We start from the raw sequence: 20692 nt of genomic DNA, 5'->3' as shown, positions 1-20692 counted from the left end.
TATAGTAACGTTCTCATATTATTACATAGATTAATATTTTTTATAGTCCGGATAGTTTTAATATCAATTACAAGATTAATTATTTGGCATTATATTGAAAGCAGCATTTAGTCCTCAACCAACGTCTAATAACATTACTAGATTACTGACATATATAGCCAGTCCAATAGTGCAAACTTTTATATGTAATATGATTTTAATAAAATTATATGTACCCAGTTTTGAATATTTAATAACTTATTCAAATAAAGTGTCATCGGATGATTAAGTGATTTTAAACTAAAAATAAAATAATACTCAATCATGTGATAACACATAATTTGAATATTTTTTTAGGTACTCAAAATTATATATATATACCATTATTAGTATAAATTTAATGATGATAAAGACGAATAAGAAGGCCCTGTTCCGGAGAGGGCATCAAGCCCCCTATGATTTTTTCATCTGGAATCACCATCTCCCATCTAAATTTCTTCACCAAATTGTGAACAAATGCCAGGACAGCCAATCGGGAATACTCCTTGGCCGGACACGAACGGAGGCCAACTCCGAATGGAGTAAAGGCGTAGGAAGGTAAGTCATTTGCTTCATCATATCTTGATGGGTCAAACTTTTCTGGATTCCGGAAGTGTTTGGGGTTCATGTGTGTTGAATCTACTGTCCAATACAGCTGCAAAAACATATTTACTGATCAAATCATGGAGGTCAAGAACAGGGATGGAGCTGGAAATTTGTAATGGCATATGCCATACTCTATGTTACAAGCAAATTCACAAAAGACAAAAGAAGAGAAATACTCGTACTTAGTTTTGAATATTTAGTTTGGTATCAAGATGTTACGTTATTACATAATTAAATATTATTTTATCTTTAATTCAAAATGACTCAATCAAATAATGACATATTTAAGTACCTAATTGGGTATTCAAAATTGAGTACACATAATTTAATGGATAAAGAAATCGTTAGGATGTCATTGATCTTTTAAATTCCAATGAAGTATGTGAATAATAATAAAGTAGTAAATATAATTATTAGTATGGATTGTGGAAAATGACAGATATCTTAAGATATATAAAAAATTATATAATACAGTAGATATATCATACAATACATATCATAAGATATAATACATATTATTTATATGAATTGATACACTTTTTTGGAGAAGTGATTACGTAATAATGTTATATTTAAGAAATTTTAGAATTTTCAAAAGCTTTTATGATATTTTCTTAAATGATGAGTTTATAATTAAAATTTTGAATTATTTTAAAAAAGATATAAAAATTAGTAAGCATGGATATACCTTCCATCCTTTGGGAACGGTGTAACCAGCGTAAGTAAAATCTGAGAGAACCTCTCTAAATGTTCCTCGAATGACTGGTGCGAGTCTCAGCACTTCGCGTGCTACATTCCACGAATATTTCATCTTCTGCATGTCATCCCAATTCAAGAGCTCCCCAGGCTTCTTAGAGGCTGCCACTTCTTGTTGCTCTAATTTAAATAAACATATGCATGTTCAACATAACTATTGTTAGGACCAGAAGAACTTACTCATAAAAATTAGATAATTGAATAGATAAATGACAATTTACGAATGAGTTTAAAGTGATCAAATATGATATGCTCAATAGATATTTCAAAGTTTATAATCTCGTTAGACAGTTTAGTGTGCATTTTTTAGTTATTGAACCTTTGATAGTTTAATAATCTTCTATAAATTGGTTAGTTTATATCTTTGAAACGCTAAAAATTTCGGAGAAGGAAGATCAATCAATACATACAAACAATTTCTAGGGATTCTACAGATTCAAATACATGGTTCATTCAAGTTTTACTATAACCCTACTATAGTTTATATCCTCTACGTGATTATTGTTGAATCTAGTTTAATTATAACATCGATATGACTATGGGGTTACTAATCACAACCCTATGAGACTTCTCAAGAAAACAAAGAAAGAACTATATAATAAGTTGTAGTTTAATCACCAGCGAGGACTTTCTGGTATACGTCAGGCCTCTCTGCAACATATTTCATGACGAAAGTCATGAGGGAAGCCACAGTGCTATACCCTGCAACAAGTGTACCCATTAGTTGTTCTGCTATCTCGACGTCTGAGCCATATGAAGCCTGAATCACATGTGACACAATATCTCGCACTGGCTCTCCCCTAGCCATTGCAGATTTCTTCTCAGAAATCACCCTCATTAACTCCTGGTGAACTGCAGCTGCGGCTTTGCAAGCTTTATGAAAATTCGTCCCAGGAAAATTCCAGGGAACAGAATGCATACCCACTTTTATAGCATCGAACCTGGAAATCGTCCTGGAAACACGCTCAGGATCCTCAGCGCCCATGAAAAAACGACAGGCAAGAGCTAAAGTTAAAGACTTAGCTAGAGAAAACGCCTTCACTTCATCGTTTCCTTCCCATAAAGTGTTCATATGTTGCTGAGTAATGGAATCCATTTTGCCCACGTACTTCACCAGGGCCTCAGGTTTCAAGAACCCTGGAGCTCCTTTTACTTCCTTCACAGTTTTTTTGAGATTGAAGTCACCAGGGGCTGAAGAGAAGAACAGTTTTCTCATGGAATAGGGCAGAAATGGAGTGAAGATTGTGTGTCCATTGGTGAAGAGAAACTTGTGGCCATTTGCTCCGCAGATTACTGCCATTTTCTCCCCAAGTATATTGGTTTTGAAGATATCTGGAGAGTATTTGTTCATTCTGTCCAGCACAAACATCTCTGGCTTTGATACGAATTCAATGGTTTCACCTAGAAGAGGCCATCCGAAACTTCCTGGTGGCAGGTTTTTGTATCTGGGATTAAATGACCAGATACCAGAAACAAGAATGATAAAAACAGGAGCTAAACAGTACAGGAAAAGATGCCAGAGCTCCATTTTGAATGATGTTGAAATGAGCTCCATATCGAATTAAAGAGAGCTGCAACAGAAGCGCAGAGGAGAAAGATTTACAGCTGCGTATCAGAAGAGCAGCTGGTGTCTCAACTTATAGAGCTAATGCGTGTGAAATAAGGCCACATTATAATTTTCCACCCAAGGTTTAAGGACACAATGCACCATTAAGTTTGAAAAAGTCATTTTCCCACCTATGTATTAAATTAATAAAACTATATACATATATTTTTATGTACTTAATTGAATACATAAATAATATATTATCATATGATTTACTAATTTTGAATTAAAAATAAAGAATATCCAAATACATGATAATATATCATTTATATAATAAATTATATACTCAAAACTATGTATATAGAGTAATGCTCCTGTTATATTTGTTAAAAAATTAAATCATTTAAAATTTTTATAAAATTGTTTGAAAGACAAAAAAGCCCCCAAACTACATAACACTTTGCTTTCAAAATATTATTGAATATTTTTTGTACTTTAATTTATTTTAATTTTGATTAAAATAATAAAAATAATGTCCTAGCATAAGAATATATAGAAGTGTCACTGATATATAATTGTATATTTGGAAGATAATTATAATTTTATAAAATTTTTGGGACTGTTAATAATAATTTTTAGGAGAATTTTAGAAATTTGAAAAAGTTTAACCTATTCAATGTCCCTCAATAATTTCAAAAATTACATTTACCCTCTCAAATAACTGAACAAAATACTAAAAAATATTGGTATAAATATTATATTATAAATCATTGAGCTATTCAAAAATAGATGAGGGTGAATACAGTAATTTCCAAAACAAGATAGAGATAATATCTATTTTCTCTAATAAGTTTTTAAAATGACATTGACACCCTTATAGTATTGATCATAGTTCAATTTGATAGGGGTATTTTCTAATCTTTAAACCTTGGGGACAAATGATGATTAATTAAACCCCCAATTATAACATTTGAACAAACTAACATTCGAGTTTGATAGATGAGTTGCGAAATAGCTTTGTGAAACTTTTCTGTGGAACATTTGGTAGGAAATAGTAAATTGATCTATATTTTATTCACGTCAGGCAGGCCATGTTATGCATTTAATAATTTTGTCATGTAGATATCCGAAATTCTGCTATAGTATTAAAAAATACAAGAAATTGGGATTTTTAACTTTATTTTAATTCGTGTATATATATATGTCATTCATTTTAAAATTTAAACAAATATATTATAATAGTAATCTATTTTTCTAAAATATCCCTCTTAAAATGATCTATATAGAGATTTTTTCTTTTTCTTTACACTTTTTTCTCTCTTCTTCGTTAGCTTTCAAGTGAAGAAGGAATTCCTACAGTATGAAAAAAATAAAATATTAATAAAAGAAGACACGTGATTAAACAATAAAATCTGAATAAAACTTTGGAACTAGAATAATACTACTGCTTTATTCTCTCTTAGTGCATAAAAAAAATAATAATAATACTGCTTTATTCTAGTTTTTCAAAATTGAAGGTAAAAATAATTTTAATATTTTAATATATTGAATGATTAAAATATTTAAAATATAACAATAACATTATAAATGAATTATTCATTTATAATACTAAAAACAATTTAAATATTTTAATTTATTGAATGATTAAAATATTTAAAATATATTGAATGATTAAAATATTTAAAATATAGCAAGAGCATTATAAATGAATTATTATAATGCTACAGATAAAAAAAAAAGTTACTTAAAGATAAAAAACAAGGTCAAAAAGGGTTGGCGTTGGCAACTTTGCAGTTAAAAACGTTGGCCCTTTTAAATAAACGCCAACCCTTACCCTTGCAATTAAAAGGCTGGCCTGGGGCCAACCCTTTTAAATATAAAGGGTTGGCCCCACGCCAACCCTTACCCTTGCAACCAACTCTTTTAAATATTAAAGGGTTGCCCCACGCCAACCCTTTTAAAATAAAAACGTCAACCCTTTTTCATTTTAAAGATCCCAACCCTTTTTAAAAATTTGTATTGTTATGAATAATTTTTCTAAAATTTGTTAGTGCTTCAAGATGAAATAATTTATTGACATAATATTAAATAATGCATCAAAATGGAATAATGCATTGTCATGTTTTCAACAAGTACAATAAGTTTAAATGGTTGGATGTAAATAGGGAGTGACCTATATTTTTCTTAGATCAAATCAATGGCATCTTACATCAATAGTCAATTGAATTCTTTCAGCCATGGAGTAGTGTTGACAAGGTGGTATATAACTGTAAGTTGTTTACGATATATTTGATTATTGGTATTTATTTCTCTTTATTGGTTGGCAGGTATTCATTCCCCTCAACATCGACAATCAACATTGGGTGTGTGGTGTATTGGATACAACTTGTATGTATACGACTCTACCCAATATACTACTATATTCCGAGGAAGTTAATGATGTCATATAGGACACTGACACACCTAATAAAGGCGAGTAATTTCTATACATTAAAGGAAATTCAACCACTAGATACTTTGCCGACATTACAATACAAGTGTGTTTGTGATATGCTAAAACAAGATGCAAGAAGCGGAGACTGTGGTGTTTTTTTACTTATGTTTATAGAAAACCTTGCTCGAGATCGGCCATTTAATTTCACATCAAAACATTCCACGAGATTAAGAAAGCGCATGGCTACAACTATATTCCAAGGAAGGGCCCTCAGTAAGTATTTAGTGTTTAATGGTTTATTTATATGTTAGCAGACTTTACTTAATTGGTTGTATTTATTAAATTCAATTGGATTGTGAAAATGCAGGCTTCAAGGAATTCGATTAAAGCGTAGGTAGGGGGCATGCATATGAATTGGATGTCATTTTATTATTGTTTGAATGATGTCATTTTATTATTGTTTGAATTGTGTATTTTATTATTGTTTTATTGATGTATGGTATAGGCAAAAATTCAAATATATACATAAAATGATAGGCTAACAAATAAATGTTGTGGTAATTCCATTATACTATTTTGATCCATTGCCATCGCAAACATGTAAGAGTTTGAACATAAAAAATCAATACATTAAAATTTGTACAAAACCCAATAGATAAATTACATAAAATTAAACATGCAATATACAATTGAAATGATAACCTATTCGACCGTATGGGTTGCACCATGACTACGACGACCTCAGCTTTATGTGTTACTTGGTGTGCGGGATGAGCTAACCACATGCACTAGAGCTGGACTCGTTGGACTCTAACATTTCAAGCAAGTATGGCCAGGTTGATGACATCGGTTGCAGTATTGTTGTCGAACTTCCTCTCCTTGTGAAGGTCTTCTTGCATGATTGGAAGGACGATCAGACCTTTGTTGCTTCATCACTAGAGAATAGATCACAAACATATTTGATGGTGCCCAAGTTGATTGATCCCCTAGTGGATTAATATCTTATTCGTACACCCTACGTAAATATTCAGTAGAGTAATATCCACTGACCTAGCCTACACAATCCGATAGGTTATTATACCCTGCTATAGCTGCAGTGTGTGCACACAAAATCTAGGAATGTTGAAATTTTCCACAATCACATGTTCGATATAGAAGATTCACGATAAACACTTATTGTCGTGAATCATGAACTTCGTGTTGTTATATGTTGATTGGTTTAACAATTGTGTTGGCAAATTTGAATACATGTCGAGCAAGCTTGTCCTCAGCCCATGGTGTTAACAAGTGAGATCTCTCACCTACAAAAAACAACTAAAATAAATGTGATGAAAAAATAGAAACATCATTAAAATTTTAGCCATATGAACCAGTCATGTTTCGTCTATTGAAAAACCAATGTTGCATTGTGCTTCGAAGAAACTAAACCAATATGGTGATAGACAAAGCGTGAGCAGTCCATGTCAAAGCATTGAAGGACTCAGCGATATTGGTCATCATAATATTGTACTATCATCCTCTAAAGTGGGCACGCACCCATCTTTTATACCCAATATCGGTCAAATAGGTTATTGTAGCAAGATTTACTCTAGCAATTTTACTCATAACAGCTTGAAAGTATTACAAACCATGATGGGCATGAGGCATTACATTTGTGACCAATGTAATTATTGAATGATAGTGATCAGAAATAATGGCCAAATCTGACAAATCACTCATGCACATGTTAAGGTATGCCAAAAAGGGCATCCATGTATCTATTCCCTCATTGTGCCTAATATCGAATACGAGTGGGTAAATTTGATTATTACCATCCTTTGTAACAGTAATGAAAAGAGACCCAAGATACTTTCCCTTTAAGTATGAAGCATCAATGCATATCACCGAATAACAGAATTGTTAAAACCCTCTTACAGAACACCCCATACACATGAAAAAAAACTTGAACCTATTTTTCGGATCGATATCAATACATGTCATAGTTCCTGGTTTCTTAAGCTCCAAATTATGACAATACTCACATAATATATCGAAAGACTATTTCGAAGGTCCTCGTAATGCATTTATTGCATATGTTTTGGCACGTTATGCTTGCGTGTGAGATATGCCAATTTTGTACCTATCTGTCATATCTGAAATAATTTTTTTTGGACGATAAATGCGATCAACTATAAACATTGACTTAAGTATGTTCCCTAACGATTCTGTATTAGCTTGTCTATTGTGCAGAAATATTTGATCCCGAGGACAAGTATGGGTCTTGTCCATACGTTGTAAGACCCAATAGTCTCCGTCTTACTTTCTCATTGCTCATGCCCGCCATTTACATTGTGGGTGTATGCACTTAAGTTCTTACTGTATGTTATCGAAGTGACTAACCTTTCATTGAATTCATGTCTCTAAGGCATATATTCAAAATAATGCTCTCAATTCTACCTTGGAGTTATAAAAACCCATCACTTGTAAATGGTTACCCCTTTGTGTTACCCGATTACTAATACATGTATTCTCAATATCAACAGGAAGCTTAGGAACCCATTAAAAGGGATTTGAATTATGGATGTGACTTGGATATGCATCAATATTCATAAAGCCATGACGTCTTATGCTATATTCAACCTCCTCGTTACAAGCATGACTTTAACTTCTACCAACGTCTTGGCTCGGAACATCGTACATGTCCTTATCAAACCTTGAGGATTCTTTGTCCACATCATTATCATCCTCTTCCTCCTCATTACATTCTACTTTATAATCTTCATCCATGTCGTCATCATTATCATCATCAATACCATAATTCCCACCAAACTCTTGAAAACTTTGTAGATGTGCCCACTCATATGTCGGATGATTTTCCCTTTCTTCCTATGAACATCTTCGCCTTGTTGATTATCCTTTCTGTTAATTTGACTCTCGGTAACAAAAAGTTTTATGTACCTTTGTGAACTCTTGCTACAACCATCAAAAACTCCACATCATCGTCGTCTATAATCTCTATCGGACCCACATCACCTAGTGTAATATGTGCACATTTGACTGACTTCGATCGAGTCCTAAACGATAGCTGATTCTTGCAATGAATCCTTCAAAATCAATATTTGTGTCAATACACATCCCTCTCTCATTCCCATCAACATATCTTTCCACATTATCATCACCTTCAACCCATTGTCCTCTATAGCAAATATTAAATGCAGTTTTTTCTATCCTAACTAAAAATAAACCTAAAAAACATAAAAACTCCAAATTACACTACTTTACAATTTTTTCAAATTAAGCCTCAAATACAATACCAGTACAACCAAGCTTCATACATACGCATTTACAACACATTAAACTATCATATCATCAAGTGATGTACAAAAATTGATCAAGGCAAGGCAATAAAAAACAGAAGAAAATAATAGTGGCAATTTTATAATTTTTTATTTAACTCTCTACTAAGACAAGGAAAACAATACACACGCAAGCACCAAATTGGAATAAACATGCTTAAAAAATAAAGGAACTGAGTGCAATGGAAGAAAACAGAAAAAAAATAAATAAATTCACTGGGGTTTAGAGGTTGGCGTTAACACCAAGGGTTGGTGGCATTAACACCAACCTACTCTTCATCTAGATTTTTTCCTAGCCTACATTTTGGTATTTTATAACCATCACTACAACATTAAACAATATTACAACTTTAAACAATAGAAACAACATGAAATAATAGTATTAAACAATCTAACAACATGAAATCACAATAAAAATAAATTTTACATGAAGTTATGAACATGAATCTACCATACTTATTTCATTTTCAATTGTTCATAAAGAAAAAACTTAATATACAGGCTTAAGTTAAGACTGACCTGAATGTGGATGATTTTGCTATGAAGTCTTTACAGTAGATGTTAATTCTCTTAATAAATTTGACAATTTTTGTCTCTCTCTCCCTTGTGTCCAAGTTGAATCTTTTATAATGATTTTCTCACTGGTTTTATTGTTCAATCATGTGTCTTCTTCCATTAATATTTTATTTTTTTCATGTTGTAGGGATTTCTTCCTCACTTGAAAGCTAAGGAAGAAGAGAGAAAAAGTTACAGAGAAAAAGAGAGAATCTCTGCATGGGTCATTTCAAGAGGGTTATTTTAGGAAAATATATTACTGTTGTGGTATATTTGTTTAAGTTTTGAAATGAGTGGTATATATGTATACACGGATTAAAATAAGACTAAAAATTTTAATTTCCCTTAAAATACTATATAGACAGTCCCATAAATTGATATACATCGTTAGACTAATGTTAAATTCATGATAAATTTTAAGTTTTTCATTTAATGTACCTATAAATGAAAATAAAGCTATCAGGTAACTGTAGATAAATTACAATGTGTGATAGTAATTTTGTAATACAATTAGGGGTTAAGGTTGGATTCAATATGAGTTCAAAAGCCAAGCTTGAGCTAGGGTTAGTTTGAGTTTAGTTTGACATGAAAAAGGCAAGTTCGACAAGTCCACTTGAAGCCAATTTGAATTCTTCTCAACTTGGAAGGAGTCAAATTCAAGTTCAGTTTGAGTTCAATATAATATCGAATCGAGTTAGCTTGAGTTTAGTATAATATCAAATCGAGTTTGAGTTAAACCTTGTTTGGTATTATATATAAGCCAAAATTAATCAAAAGATGCAATTTGATATATATTTGTCAAAATGATGTTGTTTTAAATTATTCAAATCAAATTTTTCTAGGCTTGCAAATTTTGTAAGCGAAATATCTCCTAGACTTATGCTTCAACTCTAGTCCTGACCACAGGGCCGATTTGGCCCATGAACCAGAGAGGAACCAACCAATGTAAAATCATAATCGAAACCAACCTAAATCAGAACTAAAATCAAAATTGGATTTTGACAATTGGGTTTCGGTTTTGATTTTTTTGAACCGTTGGTTCAAAGAGTCATGAACCGACAATTCAATAATTTAATTTTAAAAAATTTATTAATTTTAAATAAAAATCACTAAAATTTTTTTAAATTAAAAATATCCTGTTTTTGTACATTTGTAGGGGACCACCCTACAAATGTTTTAAATTTACAAGGACCAACAATCCCCTGCAAATGTTTTAAATGGTCCCTGCAAATGTTTTCGGCAACAATATGGCCATTAGGCTTAGGCTTGAATTTTTTTCTTTTAATTTTTTTATTTTTTACTATAAAATTTTATTTGTAAATACTACTCAATCTTTCAACTTTCTCATTTCTCATTTCTCATTCTCTCAATTCTTAATACTCTCTTAATCTTTCAATCAAATTCTCTCAAATTCAATTAAATTTTCTCTTTATTTTTATCAATTCCAATTTTAATTTATATAATTTAATTATTATTATCTTTCTATTATACAATTTCATAATTAATTATAGAGTTTATCTTTATAATTAATTTTATTTATTATCTATTATTTTTATTTTTTCATTATCTTTCATAATTAATTATATGTTTTATTTTATTTATTATCGAAAAATGGCAAGTTATAAAAATTCTTTGGATAATAGGAGATTTGGTCAATATTCATCCACATTTGATGTGGATGAAGATCAATTTGTGAAAGATTTTTCAACATAAAAAAATGGAAGTCAATATGTGGAGGTGGGGATACAACAACAAGTAGAAATGGAATAACAACCACAAAAAATTCTTATCTCCGATATTTTCAAAATCCATTTAAAAAAATATAAAAAGAATATGGTAATTTTGAAGTTGTTTGCAATTATTGTAAGTAAATTTATAAATTCAAGCAAAAAGGTGGATATGGAACATTGAAAAGGCACTTGGAGTCAAAGCATCGAAAAAAATTAAGTAAAATAGGGGTCAAACACAAATAATTGGATATAGTTCTCCACATAAATCTTTATTTATTTATAGTGATAATAAAAGTAAAGAAGAATTTATAAAAATAGTAACAATAGATTACTTAATATTTAGTTTTGGTGAAAATGTAAGTTTTAATAATTATTGTAAACTACATTAAATCCTGCACATAAAACTATTCCTAGAAACATATTAAAAAGATCATGATTAGGTTTATATAAAAAAATTAATTCAATTATTTACAAATTTAGATGGATGTGTGTCTATATGTAGTGATATTTGGAGTGATCATTAGTAAGTTTACTCTTATATAGGTATAATTTATCATTAGATAGATAACAAATTTCAATGACAAAAAAGAATTTTAGCATTTAGAGTGTTTGCTGACTGACATATGACCGATAATATTTATAGAATAATTAAAGAAATATTAGAAGAATACAGATTAGTTTTTAAAATTTTTTCAATTTCATTTGATGATGCAACTTACTGATTTAATAAAAATTTGTAAACCTAATCTAAATGGTAGATTTTTTCATATTAGATGTGTATGTCATGTGTTAAATTTATGTGTACAAAATGATTTAAGATATCTTAATAATTATATTAGTCCAATAAAAACAACAATTTCATTTTTATAGACACATCCCCAAACAATGAAAGAATTGGATAAATTTTGTAAAATACATAATAGAAGACCAAAAAGATTTTCTAAAGATATGTTGACTCGTTGGAATTCAACATATAAATTACTCAACGAGTCTTTTGATTATAGGGAATTATTGTGCATATTTATTTCACAAAATGTGTCAAAAGTTATATTATATCCCCAAAATTAGGATATTTATAAGACAATTTTAGATGTTTTAAAACATTTTGATAATGTAATTTATACTTTGAGTGGGGTTTATTATCCTAATTTTCGTTTGTTTTTAAATGAAACCCTTTAATATTGTCGGGGCTTTACAAGAGGCCGAAAAAGATATTAGTTTAAAAGAAGCTATTTTTTTAATGAAAAAAATGGTTAAATTACTATAAAGAAATTTTAGAAATTTTTCTTGTTGCTTGTTTTTTTGATCCTAGGTTTAAATTAGACGGTGTTATAGATTATTTAATATTATATTATGAATGCATGCAATTAGATGATGAGAATAAAGTTAATATTCCATTAACTATAGCTAGTATTATGAATTTAATTAAATAAATTTATGTTGAATATTCATTGGTTTATGATACCTAAGGCGGTCCTTCTTCCTCTCTACCACCTATTGCCTCATCACCAACCCAAAATATTAGTTATGATGATTGTATTATGATGCAAAGGGGCAAAAGACCAAGAGGAACATCAGGCTCCATCTCGAAGCTTGAAATTTATCTTACCACTATTTTTGAGTTTGGTAATAGCAATATAAGTAAAGACTTTCTAATTCTAGAATAGTGGAGTCGACATGCATCAACATTTTCAATATTAGCAGCTATTGCTAAACAAGTCCTAGCAGCACTAACATCAACTATTGTAGTGGAACAAGCTTTTAATCAAAGGAGCAATATATTGGATTAGCGGCGATCAAGTTTAGCTCCCAAATCTATTGAAGCGGAAGCATTCGTGGATGATTGGATAAGATCCGAATTATGCCAACAAGATATAAAAGTGGACTTCAATGAAGAACCCCTTGATTTAACTATGAATAGTTCAAGGATGGGAACCAGTAGTCAAGAAAGCGAAGGTGAATGATAAGGTAAAGGGGTACAATCGGCTATCGGGTACATGAAGATAAGAAAACTATATAGGCTTTGATTCTTCCAACCAGAAGGATACATAGAACGTTTAATTGAAAAATTAAATCCAAGTTTTTTTTTTAATTTTTTAATTATTATAATTATTAACTAAAAAAATAACTTGGTGCCATGAATCAAAACCGATGGTTCTATGTCAGTTCCAAACTGAGGCCATGAACCCAAACCTTCAGTTTCGAACTGATTACAAATCGTTTTATAACGATTCCGATTAAAGGCTCCTATTTTTTTAAACCATAAACTGACAGTTTCAAACTAAAACTGTAGGTTCATAAACCGTGGTTAGGTCTATTGAGCTCGATAATATAAAATTATTAGGCTCGAGGTTACCTAAGTTGAGCTCATTTTAAGCTCATTCGAATCGAGCTAACAAATAAGCTCGAGTCAGCTCAGTTTGAATCCAATCTTATAAGGGTGGATCCAAACCTTGTCAACTTAGGTTCGATTTAGTGTTCAATTTAAATGAGTCAAGCTCTCAATATCGAGTCGAGCCAACTCAATTTGAACAAGTCTTCAGAAAGTCATTAATATATTCATCTTCTTTTATGACTTTTCTTCTTTTCAATAACTGTTCTTTTTCTTTGATAGTTTATAAGAAGATTCTCCAGTGAACTCATTATCAACTCAAGTGATCCAAGCTTGAACTTTTCATTTTAAATTTTCCTTGAGCTCTAACTAACCTTTGTTCAAATTCAGAGTTTGATAAATGAGTTGGGAAATAGCTTTGTGAAACTTTAAGAGTGGAAAATTATAGTTCTATGGAACATTTGGTGCGAAATAATAAATTGATCTATATTTTATTCATGTCTAGCAGACCATATCAGGTATTTAATAAAAGAGAAATTAAATTAATTACCTAAAACAAAGGGGGGTTGAGAAAATTGTCCAAAAATCTAAGGATTAAGCAAAAATGTCCTCTTTTTTGCGAAATGACCAAATTGCCTTTATATATAAACCAAGAATTTTACATATTCCTTCCCACATTTCCCCCAATACATTGTTGAAATTCAAAGAAAATCACAGGTCTCTCACGGGTCTTCCATGGGCGCATCATATTTTCGTCTTTTTTATCGACTTTTTGTGTTTTTCGATGACCAAAAAAGGCAAATAAGATTAGTATATCATCCTAATCTTGTTTGAACCAATTTATTGTTATGATTATTGAGATTTGATAAAGATTTTGAGGTTTGAACATTTAAGGTTTTGATTTTGAACAATGTATAAAATGTTTTGAATCTTGGTTGTTTTGCTTCAAATTGTTTAGGGCTATTATGTTATAGGATGTGTAGATTTGATTTGTTTGAAACTGAAGGCTGAAATGACAAATTTTGACCGAAAAATAGGTTAGATTGGCCAAAGATCCATCCCGAGGAACCCTAGATCCCTTAGGGTAAATTAAACCACCCATGGGCGAAATTGAGCTTTTTCAAAATATTAGGGCCCAAGAGAAGAAGGGGAAATCCACAAGGGCCAGTTGGAAATTTTACATTAACTCGTGGGTTAATCAATGAAAAACATGGAATCTGAGGGGTTTGAAAGGAAATTGACTTTTTTAAAATTATAAGGCCTATAAGAGATTAGAAAATTGATAAGGGGCAAAGGTAAATTTTGGACCTGTTTGAGAGAAGAAAATTTATAAGGGGGTAAATTGATATTTTTCAACCCTAAGGTTTTTCCACGTATAATTTTTGAATTTTATATCCATTTTTCCTGTTTTAATGTTTTTCGATATGTAGTTTTTGAATTTGATGCTCTTTTCTTTATTTTTGTGCTTTTATAGATCCATTTTACGACGTAATTATGGAATTTCAGATTGATTTTTCTATTTTTTTCATACTAAGCTAATTAAACGTACAATTTTCGAATTTTATGTTCGTTTTTTCTAATTTAGGTTTCTTGGACATGTCATTTTCAAATTTTATGTCTGTTTCATTATTTTTGTGCCTTCTACGGTCGTTTTCTTATGTAATTTTCTAATTTCAGTTTTTTCATTTCTAAACTATTTAACATTTAGTATTCGAAATTCAAATCTGTTTTTTGTTTTTTTGGTCATTATAGGATATATCAACTCATACTTTTCAAATTTCTGAGTAATTTTTTTATTATTAATATTCTAGGGTATTTCAACGTATAAAATTTGAATTTCAATTCTATTTTTTTTTGGTCATTTTAAGGTTTTTGGATATGTAGTTTTAAAAAATTTGTCCAATTGTTCGATTGTTATTATTATGGGATATTTCGTCTCGTACTTTTCAGATTTTCAAGCAATTTTTCAGTTTTTAACATTCTAGATTATTTTAATGAGTAGATTTCGAATTTCAGTTTCGTTTTTCAATATTTGTCACTTCTAGGTTTTTAGACTTGTATTTTTAAAATTTTTGTTCAGTTTTTCGATCATTGTTATTACGGGATATTTCGTCTCATACTTTTCAGATTTTTATGTGATTTTTTGGTTTTCCACATTTTAGGGCATTTGAACGTGTAGATTTCGAATTTTAGTTTTTTTTTAATATTTATCATTTTTAGGTTTTTAGACATGTCATTTTCAAATTTTATTTCATTTTTTCGATTGTTGTTATTCTTAGATATTTCAACATGTGTTTTTTGAATTTTAGTTCGATTTTTCAATTTTTGTCATTTCAGGGTATTTCAACGGTTAGTTTTTGCAATTCAAGGTCATTTTTTTTATTTTTATCATTTTAGGATATGTCGACTCGTATTTTTAGATTTTCATATGATTTTTCAATTTTTAATATTCTAAGATATTTCAATGTGCAGATTTCGAATTTCAGTTCTATTTTTTCGCTATTTTAATTTTCATCTTTCTAGGGTATTCGAACATGTAGTTTTTTTTAATTTAGAAATACGAACTTCCTTGTTTTGAACGAACTTGCAGTAATTGATATTGAGTAAAAATGAGAGTGAGAGTAAGTGTTTGAGTGATATAAGAAGTGTATGTAATGAGAGTGAAAGTGAGCGAGTTTATATAGATATGTGAAACATTGTTTTGGTATTTTAAAAAATATGAAGGGCATTTTTGCTTAGGAATAAAAAAAGTAGGCATTTTTGTTTAGGAATAGGAAAAAATGGCATTTTTGCTTCATAAGGGGCAAAATGGAAAATTAATTTAATTTCCCATAATAAAATTTATCACGTATATATTGGAAAATCTACTATAGTACTAAAATACTATATAGACGGCCCATAAATTGATATATATGAATAGACTAATGTTAAATTCATGATAAATTTTAAGTTTTTCATTCAATTTACTTATAAGTGAAATTAAAGCTATCAAGGAACTATAGATAAATTACAATGTGTGACAGTAATTTTGCAATACTACTAGGCGTAAGGCCTAGATTCGAGATGAGCTTAAAAGCCAAGCTCAAGCTTTGGTCAGTTTGAGTTCAATTCGATTTGAAAAAGTCGAGCTCGGCGAGCTCCCTTTGATCCAATTTGAGTTCTTCTCAGCTTGAAGGGAGTTGAATTCAAATTCAACTTGAGTTCGATATAGTATTGAATCAAGTTTGAGTTGAACTTTGTTTGATACTATATATGAGTCAAAATTAATCAAAATGACACATTTTGATGCTTATTTATCAAAATAACGTCGTTTTAACTTATTCAAATAAAACTTTTCTAGGCTTGCAAGCTCGATGAGCTAAACATCTCCTAGACTTGAGTTGAGCTCAATAATATAAAATTCATAGGCTCATGCTTACTAAGTTGAGCTCATTTCAAGCTTATTCGAGTTAAGCTAACAAACAAGATCAAATCAACTCAGTTTGAATCCAACTTTATAAGGGTAAATCTAAGCTTAGTAAACTCAGGTTCGACTTGGTGTTCAATTTAAATGAGCCAAGCTCAAGATCAAGTCGAGCCAACTCGATTTGATCAAGTCATTAATATATTCATCTTCTTTTATGACTTTTCTTCTTTTTGATATCTCTTCTTCTTCTTCAATAGTTTATAAGGAGTTTCTCCAATGAACTCATTATCAACTCAAGTGATTCAAGCTCAAACTTTTTGTTTTCGATTTTAGCTAAGCTCTAATTAACCTTTTTTCATATTCAACTTAGCTCAAATCAACTCATAGATACTTCCATAGTATCACAAAGTTTACACCAACGTATGAACAATCCCTAAACATTATTTATGTTCACTACTTTTCTTTTTCTTATATTATGGGTAAATTATATTTTCAATCTCCCCTCCTTTTAATTGAAGTATTTATTCTCATATTAAGAAATTGGTTTTAAGGATATGCCTCGTCATTTTAATGATAAACCATTATTTGAGTCGAACTGACCATATCAAATAGATAAAACTCTGAATTCAATTATCAATCTCATAATCACTACACCAAATAAATCAAGAGTTTAATACCGATATGTTGTCTGCAAGTTTCAAACTCATACTCTTTTTATTGTTTGAATGCCCTTACTTTTGTTAGTCAAACTACATCTCGATATCAATATGCTACATCATTGTTACTCTTTTTCTTGACTAGAAATTTAGGGCTCTCTCATTTTCAAAGTGTCAATATCAAAGCAACTACAAGCCAAACACTTTTTGGTGAGGAGATAATGCAAATTAATAAAACAACTATTGACAACAATAAATGTCGCAAATCTGAAGTACGATTGTATTAAATATCCTGTATATTTATAGCAATAACAATTCCATATATATATCTAAGTGATAAATTTTTAAGTTAACGAAAAGAAACATGATTTGTTTAAATTTTAAGGGTGTAAATGATATTAATTATATAATATTTATGTAATTTATAACCGAATAAAAATAATATATGATCCTTAAAACTAATATTTGACTTTTGAGAAAGGTGGGAAAATGTCATTTTTCAACTTCAAGAATGACAACTTGTCATTTAGGCATAGTTCAAGTTGGAAATAGTCATTAGGTTTTTTCTTTTTTCTCATTTCTTACTTGTCAAGTTACCTTTATGATAATCAAATCTGAATTGACCATATCAAACAAGTAAAATTCCAAGTCTAGTAACTGATTCTACAATCAGTGAAACATATAAGTTAAGACTCTTTTTTAGTAGTGAGAAAATCTTTCCAAAGTCCAGTGATCAACCCTATAACCATTATAACAAGTAAATCAACAGTTTGATTTTAATAGACTGTTAGTGGGTCTCGAACTCATGCTCTTACATTTGGGGATTTTCTATCTTTGTCACTCAAACTATTCCCATAAAATCACATAAGTTAAGATTTTTTTTCTTTTAACAGGAAAACCTTACTTAAGCTCACAACAAGCAAATGACATCCCAAGTCCATAGCCAGCTTAGCAATTACTGTATCAAATTTGTCAAGAATACCAAAAGTTTCAAATCCAAACCCTCCAACTTAGAATTTCATATCCTTTGCCACTTTGATCTTGTCTTCTTCCTTGCTTGCACAACACAACTTGTCAGAAGTCATATCTTACCTTCATCTAACTTTTTTAGAGTGCGAATCCATTTAAATCAAGGCCAAAGGACTATTTTCCACCCAAGGTTTGGTGAAAAGACAAAAACATAACCATGGGAGTTTAAAAACCCAAATACCCACTAGTCTCTAAACTTCCATTAAAATTATTATTAAATATAAAGGTAAAATTATTATTTCAATAATATTATTAAAAAATATATAAATTGATCTCATTCTTCCCCCTAGCTTTTGAAAATTGACATTTCACCCCAGATCTCAACTTTGAAAAGTGACTTCCCACCCCCAAAAAAATCCTTAGGTTTTCTTTTCTTTAACGATGGCAATAGCAATGACCATTATCTTCGTCCTCCCTTCTCCTTTGCCATCGCCGATGACTCCAATAACATGTGAAAAAGCTCCAACCAATGACAAATCAAAGGTCAACATGTTTCCATTGAATCAACTACATCCCGCCACATTTTCATCACCTTTCAGTCTTCTTCTAGGCCATGGTTCCAAACGTGATCATTGATTCTAACCGACAAAGCAAAATCGATGACCTCATCGATTCATCTGGATGAAGATGATTGATCTTTGTTAAGGTAAAGACTTATTTTTCAACAAAAACAAGGTCGGAAGAAGGGAAAGAGATGGTCATACAATGTCAGTTGCCAAAAAGGGAAGGGTTTTACTAGAAAATCGAACCTTAGAAGGAAAAGTGAATTTTTCAAAATTTAATCCTAAAAAAATTGTTAGTTTTCCAAATAAAGGGAAAATGAAATATATTTTATTTATTTTAATATTACTGATAAAATAACCATTTTTTCCCTTAACCCTAATAGAAAATTCTTGGGTGTGTGGCAATGAAGTAAACCTTGGATGGGTATTTGAGTTTTTGATCTCCCTTGGGTGTATGTTTGTCTTTTCATCAAACTTTGGGTGGGACATAGTCCTTTGGTAAAGGCCAAAGGACTATTTTCCACCCAAGTTTTAATTCAAAGACAAATACACACCCATAAAATTTTTAAAACCTAAGTACCCACCCATGACTCAATTTCTGTTAAAAATCTTAGTTAAAATTAAGAACAAAATCATCATTTACTAAAAAAAAATTTTAAATTAAAATTTATCACATTTTTCTCTCCAAGTTTAAAAATCTCACAATTTCCCCTTCCACCCAAAGTTTGAAAAATAACAATTTTCTCACTAGAGTTTTTTCCTCTTCTCTTTGGCAACGATTCACAATCATTAGCTGTCAATCGTCCTCTCCCTCATAGTATGTTGTCCTCTCCTTCTCTAGTTGATAATGAATTGTCGTCAGAGAGAAGAGAAAAAAATTGTTACTTTTCAAACTTTGGATAAGGGGAAAATTATGAGATTTTTAAATCTGGAATGGAAAATGTGAAAGAACTTTAAATTTTTAAATTTGTTTAATAAATGATGGTTCTACCCCTAACCTTAAGTAAGATTTTAACAAAAATCAAGCAAGAAATGAACTCTCTAAAAGCCCAATTAGCCTATTTAAAGACCATGATCCAACAGGGACCCAAAATTGCCAGTCCATCATCCATTCTCTTTCAACTCTATAATACACCCCCTCCTTCCTTACCTCCCAAAGAAGCTCAACGAATCCATACTAACCGATATCTTAATGGTTTTGAAAAATACAAAAGCATTTTTGGTAACTTTTCATTATTGCATCCTTCAGCTCCACCCAAAAGAACTCATTCTGTTCCTAAACCAACTGTTACTCCTACACCACCTACTCCTCCTGATCGAGGAAAAACCATTGTCATTTCCAAACCTATTTCTATAGACACTTATCCTTCCCAACAAGCCATTTTTCCTAATCCTATCAGTGATTATCTCATGGCCCAAAAGAGCAATCACCCCTTACATGATACATGTTCAAACACTACATCCATCCTTTCTACCTCTTATCAGTATTCTCTTCATTCCCATCAATCTAATCCATCCAGCCCATAGTGGATTTTTGTATATGAATATGGCCAAACCTCAAATCCCCGGGATGAAGAAGAATCCATAATGGAGTATCAACCTACAAACCCTCATGAGACAGAGCCTACTTCTGGAACTTCTTAATATGTGTCTACTACTAATTCCAAATTTCAAATTTTTACTTTTGATGATATTTCGGTGTTTCAATACCGCAATAGAATTCATGAGATGACTGGGTGGCTCAACAATGAGATGTTAAAACCTGGTGCTAATCTTGTGCAAGTAC

At 30.7% G+C, this 20692-nt stretch overlaps 1 protein-coding gene across 1 annotated transcript; it reads right to left on the bottom strand.

Annotated features, from left to right (window-relative positions):
- Window positions 1-318: 318 nt before the first annotated feature.
- LOC123227278 (beta-amyrin 28-monooxygenase-like) lies at window positions 319-3001 on the bottom strand. Its single transcript, XM_044652015.1, has 3 exons — window positions 1999-3001; window positions 1313-1500; window positions 319-673 (listed from the first exon to the last, which is right to left on the bottom strand). The coding sequence occupies exons 1-3, from the start codon at window positions 2933-2935 to the stop codon at window positions 377-379; spliced, it is 1422 nt and encodes a 473-aa protein (XP_044507950.1). The 5' UTR covers window positions 2936-3001; the 3' UTR covers window positions 319-376.
- Window positions 3002-20692: the final 17691 nt, after the last annotated feature.

Source organism: Mangifera indica, chromosome 10, assembly GCF_011075055.1.
Source record: "Mangifera indica cultivar Alphonso chromosome 10, CATAS_Mindica_2.1, whole genome shotgun sequence".
In the NCBI taxonomy this organism is placed as follows: domain Eukaryota; kingdom Viridiplantae; phylum Streptophyta; class Magnoliopsida; order Sapindales; family Anacardiaceae; genus Mangifera; species Mangifera indica.
This window is presented reverse-complemented; position numbering and strand designations above follow the sequence as displayed.